The 12,563-nt window shown below is 38.9% G+C and overlaps 1 protein-coding gene and 1 long non-coding RNA gene across 2 annotated transcripts in view; one reads left to right on the top strand and one right to left on the bottom strand.

Annotated features, from left to right (window-relative positions):
* Window positions 1–30: 30 nt before the first annotated feature.
* Window positions 31–12,563, bottom strand: part of Tsf3 (Transferrin 3) — a 69,024-nt gene continuing 56,491 nt past the window's right edge. The window contains exon 10 of the mRNA XM_074169706.1: window positions 31–566. Coding sequence (XP_074025807.1) covers window positions 112–566 — 455 coding nt within the window. The 3' untranslated portion in view covers window positions 31–111. The remainder of the gene's footprint in view (window positions 567–12,563) is intronic.
* LOC141480019 (uncharacterized) lies at window positions 9,319–10,994 on the top strand. The gene is made up of 2 exons (XR_012464116.1): window positions 9,319–10,493; window positions 10,614–10,994. It is a non-coding gene; the product is annotated as an uncharacterized lncRNA (long non-coding RNA).

Genomic DNA, 12,563 nt, shown 5'->3' with positions numbered 1-12,563 from the left:
GTGGTTGGAATTCGAATCAATACAAAGTAAAACAGTTTCAATCTTTATACAGAGTATATTATTTTATATCACAGTATTTCTCAGTGCTTATCGTTGTATAGGATTGTTGTATTATATTCCAATATGCACCAACTTGGACAAATATATAAACGCTATAAATATGTATAGATATGTTGGTGACAAATTAGAACTCGACGATCTTATAGTACAATAATCATCAGTTTTCAGTGTGAAATTATAAAAATATGGCATAGTATCTGTATCTCTGGCATTTGGTCGGTTGCGTAATCTTTGCGTGGAATCTTGAAACAGTAAATTTGATTTTCCATCGTACTGGCCAAACATTGTAAATGGGTTGGTGAGAAATTTGAAATTTTTTCCAAATAATCCATCCAGTTGCAAGAAAACATCCAGGGAATCTTTCATCCAGAGGTCACTGGAATTACTACGTATCATGGCCTGAGCAGCTGATGCCCAGCTCAGATGGCAGTTTTTGGAATTACCTTCGCAGAGAATCTGGAAATCATCCATGGAAAGACGGTTTCCAGGGTTTCCTTCGGATTCATCTGCAAATAATACTCATGAATGGATATTTATAATGTGATTGAGTGCATACTTTACATTGTCACCTCACAAACCACAAGAGGGGACTAAATCATCTGTCGGTAACAAATAAGACAGATGGGTATCCGCGGCTAAGCTAAACAGTGGAGACGGGAGTGGGTTAAACAACTTAGCAAATTTCAAATAGATCTTAATGGGCGCCAGGTAAATTTAATCCTCCAGATACCCTAAGTAACTCACAATATCAATAACTTACCAATTAATATTGGAAATAAAAGATAAAAATCCCCAATATGATTTATTCAGTAATCCTAACTTACATGGATTAACCAACAACGCTTCTAAGACAACAATGCAATATTCACACTACTACGCGATGTTCAAATGTCCATACAAGAGCGCGGTGTATCTAACCACGAATTCAATCAGCCATAAATTACGGTAGTAACGACGCTCAAAAAAACTACAATACGTCGAGTAAAACTACCACGAAATTGAGTAGGTGAAATCGTAAATACTAGTATCGGATGGTAAGACAAACTCGTTTGCGTCGCGTGAGCTCAGGCGTAGGCGCATCGGTGTCAATCAGCAATCGTGAAAGGAAGAATATACCTCAATTTCCGTTTCACAAATATCTATGTCAATCAGGTATCAATAACAAACTCTTAATCAATAAACGATAAACAAACACTATATCAACAGGTATCAATAAACATAAGGGCAACAATTATTCAAATATCTCAGTATATCACAAATATTCAATTAAATCAATTATAACTTGCGTGCTCCTTTTGGGCCACCCGGTATATGGTGTTAGGCTACCCTGTAGTATGGCGGAGATGGATCACCCTGTAGCACCGGAGATGGATCACCCTGTAGCACCACCAAGATAGATCACCCTGTAGGGCACGACAAGCTGGACCAGTAATGGATCACCAAATAAGATCCAGAAAGAAAATAAAGGAAAACAGGAACCCTTGACGAAGACAAAAAAGCAGGAAGAAAAGCAGGAAGAAAAACAGGAAGAAAAACAGGAAGAAAAACAGGAAGAAAAACAGGAAGAAAAACAGGAAGAAAAACAGGAAGAAAAACAGGAAGAAAAACAGGAAGAAAAACAGGAAGAAAAACAGGAAGAAAAACAGGAAGAAAAACAGGAAGAAAAGAAAAGCAGGAAGAAAAACCCTACGGAAGAAAATTCTCAATCAGAATCAGATGAAACAAGGTGAGATTCAACCCCCATTCAATAGGACTATTTGACTAATCAATACCCCTGGTATATTTTCATCAAGCAAAGTAGCAAGATAACAAGAGTATATTTTTGGGTGCCCTGTATAACCATATGATCCGTAAAAATCAATAAAATTGAATGAGTGTTGAAACCTCTCTTCAATACTAATATTCATTTGAGATATAACGATGGAATCAGAAATTACTAAACTCATCAAAAACACATTTAATGGTAAAATTCTTACCCTGGCCAAGGGGTTTTCTATACGTTTCTTCGTGTGCGGTGCTCTGCACGGAAGTCCTACTGGGACTTGATGAGTGACTGAGGGCCTTCTGTTTCTTATGAATCTAGAGACGAGAAACGAAGGTTGTAGAATTGAAGAAGTGATATCATAGCTAAGATCACATGAGAGATGCGACAGTGATTCAGACATACCTAATTTCGGAAATCCTCCCACCTGGCACGAGTTCGGTAACCACCACAAATCCTCAAAAGAGCTTAAGTTTCCGACTGCAAATATCCACACCAAAATGACCAATCAGTCTTCCACTTTACAATCCTGACTTGTAGAAATAATCCCCGTGAAGGATGGCACAAATACAACCAAATATATCCTACAATCAGTCTGATGATACCCTTTGAACTCCGAACCAAGCTCACCGAAGGTTAACTTCCAAATACTAAGCGACTGCCACATCTGACAGCTAACCAGTTGTTGCCACAGTGCATCCAATCTACACTACAAGCACCAAGGGGGCGCTGTGCACAACATCATAAATCTAACAATTCCTCCACAGCCACTTGATACATCATCAACAAGTCCATGACCCATCAAAACTCCTTCTCAAAGCAATGCAACCCTAAAACAACCCTTGACAACTTGAGTAACCGATCAATCCCTCACCCGTGAACAACTGTAGAACTAGTTCGGTGTAAGTCGACGGAACGACACTACGAAAGTTCGGCAGATGTCAACCAACAGCTGTCTCTTAACCTTGTTTACGAATATTTACAAAATATATTGTTCCAACCTATTTTCAACTATTTACCAATCCTTATTCATGCGATGGAATAGAAACATATAAGGTAAGTCGCCATAACCTTCCCTTTCAGTACAAATATTAGAGCATTCATATTATGCAGAATATTTACCGAAAATATCAAACAGTATTCAGAAACCCAGAGGTAACTAATATTGTTTTTCAGGCGATATGGCTCTAATATGTCAGTAAACCTTCTGGAAGTGATGAATAACAATCTATGCAAGAAATATTCTCGGAAAGGTATAGGGAATACGGCAGACAACGGCTGAAAAAAAATGATAGGTGAAGAAAACTGAGAAACAAACAATAACAACTATTTCAACCTAGCGAGGAATTTCGGATCTCCAACGTCGATTGGCAATAGGAGAATGCGTAAGTACTGGTCAAAGCAGTTAGTCAGGGAGCATACATTTATTCTTATACATTTCAGGTATGGTTTTCTATGGAACGGAAGATTCCCATTACTATGATGTTAAATGAATAAAATGAACTTGTAACTGAATTACATTGTTAATATCCTCTGAATAAAGATCTTAAAAGGAAAGGTAGTGTTTTTGAAAGGTCACATAAGAGCAGTTTGATCTAGGGCTAAATTGAAACGTAACAACTTCTTTGAAAATGTAGGTTGGCACACTGACAAACCAGATGTGTCCCTAGCTGTGACGAAAAGTTCGTCATCAATAAATGACAATTCTGTCGATTCCATAGTAAATAAACGAACAATATCTACAATATTTACAAGTAAATTTAGACCGTTACAATTCCCCCCTTGCCTCAAGAAAATTTACTAGCGTAAATTTTCATCAGCGCTAGCTGACTTTAGGTCTTTCGCATTCCATATTCCCTTATAATTACCGTCTTCATCTCTTAATTCATATGTCCACGGGGATACCCTTTTTTTAATATAAAAAGGCCCGACAAATCTTGGCGCTAGCTTAGCACTAAAATATTTGTCCGCCTCTGATACCACAAATTCTTCCTCCAAACGGGTTGATTTGGCCAAAATTCTTCACTCCTTCTTCGAAGGTTATAAGTTTTTTCATTCTTTCGAGCAGCCACATCTAACCTTTTCCTTATCTCCTCAAAGAGTTTTCTGAATCCTTCAGGCCTCGAATCTTCAGCAGGTTCACTATCAACCAATAGATTTTTCCTCTGAGAGATCTCCTCTCCGCACAAAACCATTGAGCGGCCGAAATTCACGAAATATGGAGTGTGGTTAGTCGTCTCATGTCGAGCCGTTCTCAAGGCGCATGATAGCTTGGGTAAGTTGAAATCCCAGGTCCTGTGATTATCGGACACATACATAGCCAACATTGACTTCAATGTTCTGTTCACTCGTTCAGTCGGGTTTGCCTGAGGATGATAATGGGCATTATACCTAATTTTCACCTTATATTCTTCCACGAGTTTTCTCATCTGTCGAGATCGGTATTGCGGCCCATTATCGCACAAAAGAATTCGGGGAACTCCATATACCAGAAAAACTTCCTCTTCGATCTTCCTTATGATGATTTCTGCTGTTGACGATCTTAGCGGAAAGACTAATGAAAACTTGCTAAAGTAATCTGTTACGACTAAGATAAATTTATTGCCTTTTGTAGATCTAGGTAAGGGTCCCATGATATCACTGGCGATCATTTCCCATGGCCGGGTCACTTTCGGTTGTGGAGTCATTAGTCCATTTGGTCCTCTGAGGTCGGGTTTATAGGCGGAACAAGTGGAACAATTTCGAACAAACTTCGACACGTCAGATTTCATCTTTGGCCAATAATGCCTTTCCCTGATACGATGGTAGGTTTTGAATATTCCTTGATGTCCTGAGGTCGGGTCTGCATGAGCTTCAATAAGAATTTTCTTCCGATCCGCTTTTGGTACAACTAACTTCCAAACGTCGGTTTGGTCTTCTAATTCCACGTAACACGGTTTGACGTACTTGTAGAGTGATCCCTGAGAGAATCTCCAATTGGGGTATTTTTCGGGTTGTAAACTCACTCGATCTTTCACGCGCAGGTACCACTTGTCCAAAATCTCTTCTTTCATCTGCTGGTTGATGGCATCAATGACTGGGACCGATCGAGAAAGGGTGTCAGGAACGATGTGATCCTTCCCTTTCCTGTGAACAATTTTGAAGTCATATTGCTGCATGCGGACTGCCCATCTTGCCAGTCGTCCTGATGGATCTTTCAAATTCTGTAACCAGACCAAGGAATAGTGATCGGTTATTACGGTGAACGGAATAGCTTCTAAATAAGGTCGCAGTTTTTCAATCGCCCACAGCACGGCCAAGCATTCCCTTTCTGTAGTAGAAAAATTGCGCTCTTGTTTCGTCAATGATCTACTCAAATAGCAAATTACTACGTCCTCATCCTCGCGAGTCTGAGTGAGAACAGCGCCAATTCCAAATGCCGAGGCGTCTGTTTGCAGAACAAATGGGAGGGAATAATCCGGACAGCTCAAGACTGGTGCTGATATAAGACGTTCCTTCATCTTCTGAAAAGCGATATCGCAAGTTTCGGTCCAATCAAACTTTCTACCCTTTTTCAGCAGCGATGTGAGTGGAGAAACGATGGATGCAAACTCAGGTATGAATCTCCTGTACCAGGAAAAAGTACCCACCAGTCTCCTGACATCTTTTACCGATTCTGGTCTAGGAAGCTGCAACATAGCCTTGACTTTATCGGGGTCGACATGCAACCCATTTCTATCTACAACGTATCCCAAATACTTCATTTCTGGCCTACAAAATTGACACTTTTCGAAGCTAACAGTGAGATTTGCTTCTCTCAATCTGCGGAAAACTTCATCAAGAATTGTCAGATGTTTCTCCAGAGTTTGGGTAACGATCACTACATCATCCAAATAGACGAAGACGTGTGGTTCTAGTTCAGGTCCTAGGACGGTATCGATCAACCTCTGCCACGTTGCTGGTGAATTATGTAATCCGAACGGCATCCTTTTAAATTGGAACAAACCACGCCCAGGAACGGTAAACGCTGTATACGGTCTCGACTTTTCCGCCACAGGAACTTGCCAATACGCAGACTTGATATCAAGAGAGGATAAATAATGTGCATTTTTCAATTTATCGAGCGTGTGGGAAACATATGGGAGAGGGTAGCTGTCTCGTTCCGTTACCGAATTTAGTTTTCTGTAATCAACGCAAAAGCGGTAGCTCCCATCTTTCTTCTTAACGAGAAGAACCGGTGACGACCAGCCACTATTCGACTTCTCGATAATATCGTTCTTCAACATCTCTGTTAGTTCTCGATCAATATGTTGTTGAATAATAGGCGACACTGGATAATAACGCTGCTTGATGGGTGGTGAGTTGGTCACGATGACATGTTCAGCTAGATTCGTACAGCCTAAATTATTCCCCATGAGCTCCTTGTTCTTCTCTACTACAGCGTTTAGCCGGGCCTATTCCAATGGTGATAAAACTGTTTGTCCTCGAAGATGGTCCAATGCGTTCAGATAGCAAATTTCCTCAGAAAATTTCCACTCGTTGTGCCTCAGATTCGGAACCACTCCCATTGCTCTCCAGAAATTCGTTCCCAAAATTAAGTGATGAGGGACATCAGGAACCACTAAAACTCGAATTAATTTCAGCTTGCCTCTTAAACAAAATGGCACTTCACATTCTCCTATACTTTCACATACTTGACCATTGGCAACAGTGCAACTAATTCTCTTTGCTGAATTCAAATGTACCAAATCTTTTACGATTTGCCAACCTGGGTGTCCCAAGATAGTGGCTGAGGCACCTGAGTCTAATAACCCCAGTAAACTACTACGCCCCAAGACTTCAACTTTAAGGTAGGGTCTCTCATCGTTTTCGGCGTGATCCAGAATATAATCAAGGATTGGTTGAATAGCAGTCGCCGAGTGCAATTTGCGAGCGCCTTCCCCTCGACGATTCAAAGGCGTCGCTTGTCGTTTCCCGACACGGAGCAGTTTGGACAATTACGAACGGTATAACCCTTTTCTCTTACATCTGTAGCATTCCAGTTGCTTCGGTAGAGCACATCCTATAGCACGATGTCCGGGTTGATCGCATCGGAAACATACTATCTCCTTCGACTGATTGTTCGACGGAATTCGTGCCGTTGCTATCTCTAAGGCATTCAATTCCTTGGTGACCTCTACGAAAGCCAAATCCTTCTCTATCACGTTGCCACGACGTGCTGATGGTTCTACGTAGCTATTGATTATGTCCCTTCTGGCTTCCATTCTTCGACATACCGAGCGAAGTTCTGAAATGGTTGTGGGTAAGGGTTCACGTAATCTGTCTTGGTAAAAGGGATGTAAATTCTTCATAACTATGTTCAGCTTAGCTTCCTCTGTCATTGGGCAACCTAGGCGGCTGAAGTAGCTTGACATCACTGCAAGATAAACTCCGATGGTTTCTGAGTGGTGTTGAGTCCTTTTCTGCAATTCTTCGAACAATGCGTCAGAATGATTGGCAGGGAGATATTCTTCTCGAAACTCTTCCACTAGTTCTTCCCAGGTCGATACTCGATTCCGACAATCTTTATAAAATTGATACGCCTTGTCAGCAAAAAGGTCCACACCTGAGTCCAACAAAACAGCGTTGGGGACATGTCGCGCTAGTCTCAACTCCTCTATTCCCTCGAAAAATGCTGTCACCGACATTCCTTTACCATCTCCAGAAAACTTCTTCAGATTCCATTTATAAGGCGGAATCATTTTACTGGTTGAGCATGGGTCAAAGACTGGATCTTCCGTCAGAGACGATCGAGCAACTGCTCCTAAGTTAGCATGGAATGATTGCGCTCCCAATCTGCTTTCTAATTGATTTAGTGCAACCGGCACACGCTTCGTATCACTTCTCTTGCTGCTGTCAACTTTATGTGAAAATTCGTCCATCAACGACAGAGCCAAACCCAGGAGTTCGGATTTCCGGGTTTCTTTGTCCTTATCCTTATCTGGGTCCATATTGTCTATACGATTCAACACATGTGCTAGCTTGGTCTGAAGTTTCATTGCCCCGCTACTCGTTCCAGAATCGGTTATGTCATCAATCAGCCTTCTGATATCATCTAGTTTCCCTCTGATTGCAGCCTCATCTTCCTCGAAAGTGAATGGATATGAAGGATATCGAAGACTCTCGCCGTACCTTTCCATCTGCATTACTTGAACCAAACGATGTCTCATTTCCTCACAAGTGCCAGTTGCTACGCCCCGATATGCTAATTCATAGGTCAGTTCGTCTTTATCAAGACGATTTATTACCAGTCTTCTTGCCATAACGCTATTCTACTAGAGTGGTATCAATTGAAAAAAAAAAAAATATTATATTTTTTCCAAAGTTTCCAAAAGTCACCTACTAACGCCAAAACGCAAAAAAAAACCTTCTTTTAAGGGCCCCACGTTGGGCGCCAAAATGTCACCTCACAAACCACAAGAGGGGACTAAATCATCTGTCGGTAACAAATAAGACAGATGGGTATCCGCGGCTAAGCTAAACAGTGGAGACGGGAGTGGGTTAAACAACTTAGCAAATTTCAAATAGATCTTAATGGGCGCCAGGTAAATTTAATCCTCCAGATACCCTAAGTAACTCACAATATCAATAACTTACCAATTAATATTGGAAATAAAAGATAAAAATCCCCAATATGATTTATTCAGTAATCCTAACTTACATGGATTAACCAACAACGCTTCTAAGACAACAATGCAATATTCACACTACTACGCGATGTTCAAATGTCCATACAAGAGCGCGGTGTATCTAACCACGAATTCAATCAGCCATAAATTACGGTAGTAACGACGCTCAAAAAACTACAATACGTCGAGTAAAACTACCACGAAAATTGAGTAGGTGAAATCGTAAATACTAGTATCGGATGGTAAGACAAACTCGTTTGCGTCGCGTGAGCTCAGGCGTAGGCGCATCGGTGTCAATCAGCAATCGTGAAAGGAAGAATATACCTCAATTTCCGTTTCACAAATATCTATGTCAATCAGGTATCAATAACAAACTCTTAATCAATAAACGATAAACAAACACTATATCAACAGGTATCAATAAACATAAGGGCAACAATTATTCAAATATCTCAGTATATCACAAATATTCAATTAAATCAATTATAACTTGCGTGCTCCTTTTGGGCCACCCGGTATATGGTGTTAGGCTACCCTGTAGTATGGCGGAGATGGATCACCCTGTAGCACCGGAGATGGATCACCCTGTAGCACCACCAAGATAGATCACCCTGTAGGGCACGACAAGCTGGACCAGTAATGGATCACCAAATAAGATCCAGAAAGAAAATAAAGGAAAACAGGAACCCTTGACGAAGACAAAAAAGCAGGAAGAAAAGCAGGAAGAAAAACAGGAAGAAAAACAGGAAGAAAAACAGGAAGAAAAACAGGAAGAAAAACAGGAAGAAAAACAGGAAGAAAAACAGGAAGAAAAACAGGAAGAAAAACAGGAAGAAAAACAGGAAGAAAAACAGGAAGAAAAACAGGAAGAAAAGAAAAGCAGGAAGAAAAACCCTACGGAAGAAAATTCTCAATCAGAATCAGATGAAACAAGGTGAGATTCAACCCCCATTCAATAGGACTATTTGACTAATCAATACCCCTGGTATATTTTCATCAAGCAAAGTAGCAAGATAACAAGAGTATATTTTTGGGTGCCCTGTATAACCATATGATCCGTAAAAATCAATAAAATTGAATGAGTGTTGAAACCTCTCTTCAATACTAATATTCATTTGAGATATAACGATGGAATCAGAAATTACTAAACTCATCAAAAACACATTTAATGGTAAAATTCTTACCCTGGCCAAGGGTTTTCTATACGTTTCTTCGTGTGCGGTGCTCTGCACGGAAGTCCTACTGGGACTTGATGAGTGACTGAGGGCCTTCTGTTTCTTATGAATCTAGAGACGAGAAACGAAGGTTGTAGAATTGAAGAAGTGATATCATAGCTAAGATCACATGAGAGATGCGACAGTGATTCAGACATACCTAATTTCGGAAATCCTCCCACCTGGCACGAGTTCGGTAACCACCACAAATCCTCAAAAGAGCTTAAGTTTCCGACTGCAAATATCCACACCAAAATGACCAATCAGTCTTCCACTTTACAATCCTGACTTGTAGAAATAATCCCCGTGAAGGATGGCACAAATACAACCAAATATATCCTACAATCAGTCTGATGATACCCTTTGAACTCCGAACCAAGCTCACCGAAGGTTAACTTCCAAATACTAAGCGACTGCCACATCTGACAGCTAACCAGTTGTTGCCACAGTGCATCCAATCTACACTACAAGCACCAAGGGGCGCTGTGCACAACATCATAAATCTAACAATTCCTCCACAGCCACTTGATACATCATCAACAAGTCCATGACCCATCAAAACTCCTTCTCAAAGCAATGCAACCCTAAAACAACCCTTGACAACTTGAGTAACCGATCAATCCCTCACCCGTGAACAACTGTAGAACTAGTTCGGTGTAAGTCGACGGAACGACACTACGAAAGTTCGGCAGATGTCAACCAACAGCTGTCTCTTAACCTTGTTTACGAATATTTACAAAATATATTGTTCCAACCTATTTTCAACTATTTACCAATCCTTATTCATGCGATGGAATAGAAACATATAAGGTAAGTCGCCATAACCTTCCCTTTCAGTACAAATATTAGAGCATTCATATTATGCAGAATATTTACCGAAAATATCAAACAGTATTCAGAAACCCAGAGGTAACTAATATTGTTTTTCAGGCGATATGGCTCTAATATGTCAGTAAACCTTCTGGAAGTGATGAATAACAATCTATGCAAGAAATATTCTCGGAAAGGTATAGGGAATACGGCAGACAACGGCTGAAAAAAAATGATAGGTGAAGAAAACTGAGAAACAAACAATAACAACTATTTCAACCTAGCGAGGAATTTCGGATCTCCAACGTCGATTGGCAATAGGAGAATGCGTAAGTACTGGTCAAAGCAGTTAGTCAGGGAGCATACATTTATTCTTATACATTTCAGGTATGGTTTTCTATGGAACGGAAGATTCCCATTACTATGATGTTAAATGAATAAAATGAACTTGTAACTGAATTACATTGTTAATATCCTCTGAATAAAGATCTTAAAAGGAAAGGTAGTGTTTTTGAAAGGTCACATAAGAGCAGTTTGATCTAGGGCTAAATTGAAACGTAACAACTTCTTTGAAAATGTAGGTTGGGCACACTGACAAACCAGATGTGTCCCTAGCTGTGACGAAAAGTTCGTCATCAATAAATGACAATTCTGTCGATTCCATAGTAAATAAACGAACAATATCTACAATATTTACAAGTAAATTTAGACCGTTACAATTAATAAAACTATTATATGCATACATAAATTATCATTTCCAGAACCAACACTGAATAAACCAAAAATTTTGAAAACACTATAAAATGAAAAAAGTTGTTGTTTCATTCACTCAATAACAATTAAATCAAAAATTTCAAACGTAAATTCCATAGAAATCAATAATATTTATAATCATAACACTAGACAAACGAAATTATTCTCAGTCAGTAATTGAAAATCTAATTTTGGGCAGTAATCAATTTATCATCATGAAATAATATATAATTAATAATAATAATAATAATCGTCTTCTTTCATCGACATAATATAAAAAATGAAATACAAAAATTTAGGAAAGGTGAAGTGTCAGCCTAGGCTGCTTTACAACTCAACTCAATGAAAAAATCTGAAACTCTCAAATTTGAAAATAAATCGAAAAAGTATTCAATGAATAAAAAAAATACAGGATTATAAGATTTTAATTTAACCAAAAGCATCTGGATATTTTTATATTAATTATGGAAGATTTCACATTTGACTTATTGGTTATTCTACTCGTATTTTCTTATTGAAATATTAATAATTTTTCAAACTTTACTTTTTAATCCCTATTAACATATTCAACGTTCACTGCTCATATCAATTAATTGTGTTTTCTTGTTCAATATTTCTAATTTATTGAATTTATATTTTCAGTTGTTTTAGTTAATCTCTATTTATAAACATTTATTGTCTCTTGGGATAATGAAGACAATACAAAGTCAATAGTTGTCAGAAATACGGCATTCTACATTATATATTTGTTCCTCATACTTATTATATAGATACTTATTTCATTTTCAATTTGTTTCATCTTTCAATGCTTTCCACAATATCTATTGCGTAGATCGATTTTCAATTCCGATTCATTGATGTCGAATCAGAATAGGGTCGAAACCAGTTGAAGTTTATTCGGTATTTTTGGTTTATGTTCCGAAACCAGACAGCGCTGTTTAGAACATATAGATATCATAAGTGGTACTAGCCGAATAACACATTCACTGTTTGAAATGATATATTCTCAACAAGAACAATTTTTCGTAAGGAGTGGTCAAGATTGCATCATGAATGAGGAACAACAGAAAATTATGTAGATGAAAGCGATCAGATCAAATATCAGAATTTTCTGTTGATGCCAATGAATTACATCTTGCCTACTACTTACTCTTGCCTACTCCTAGCTTAGTATCACTAATGATATCGACAGCAAATGGAAATAGCGTCATCTGGTTGAAAAGTTTTTGAGCTCTTTAGTTATGTGGTCCACAAAGTTAGTTTATAGAACCACTAATTGGCACTGGTTTCAATATGGTGGTTGGATTTGATTCCCGA

Source organism: Leptinotarsa decemlineata, unplaced genomic scaffold, assembly GCF_025532065.1.
Source record: "Leptinotarsa decemlineata unplaced genomic scaffold, Ldec_3_MD MMD2_P_RNA_scaffold_5, whole genome shotgun sequence".
NCBI classification, from domain to species: domain Eukaryota; kingdom Metazoa; phylum Arthropoda; class Insecta; order Coleoptera; family Chrysomelidae; genus Leptinotarsa; species Leptinotarsa decemlineata.
Note: the sequence above shows the minus strand (reverse complement) of the source record. Positions and strands in the feature narration are given on the sequence as shown.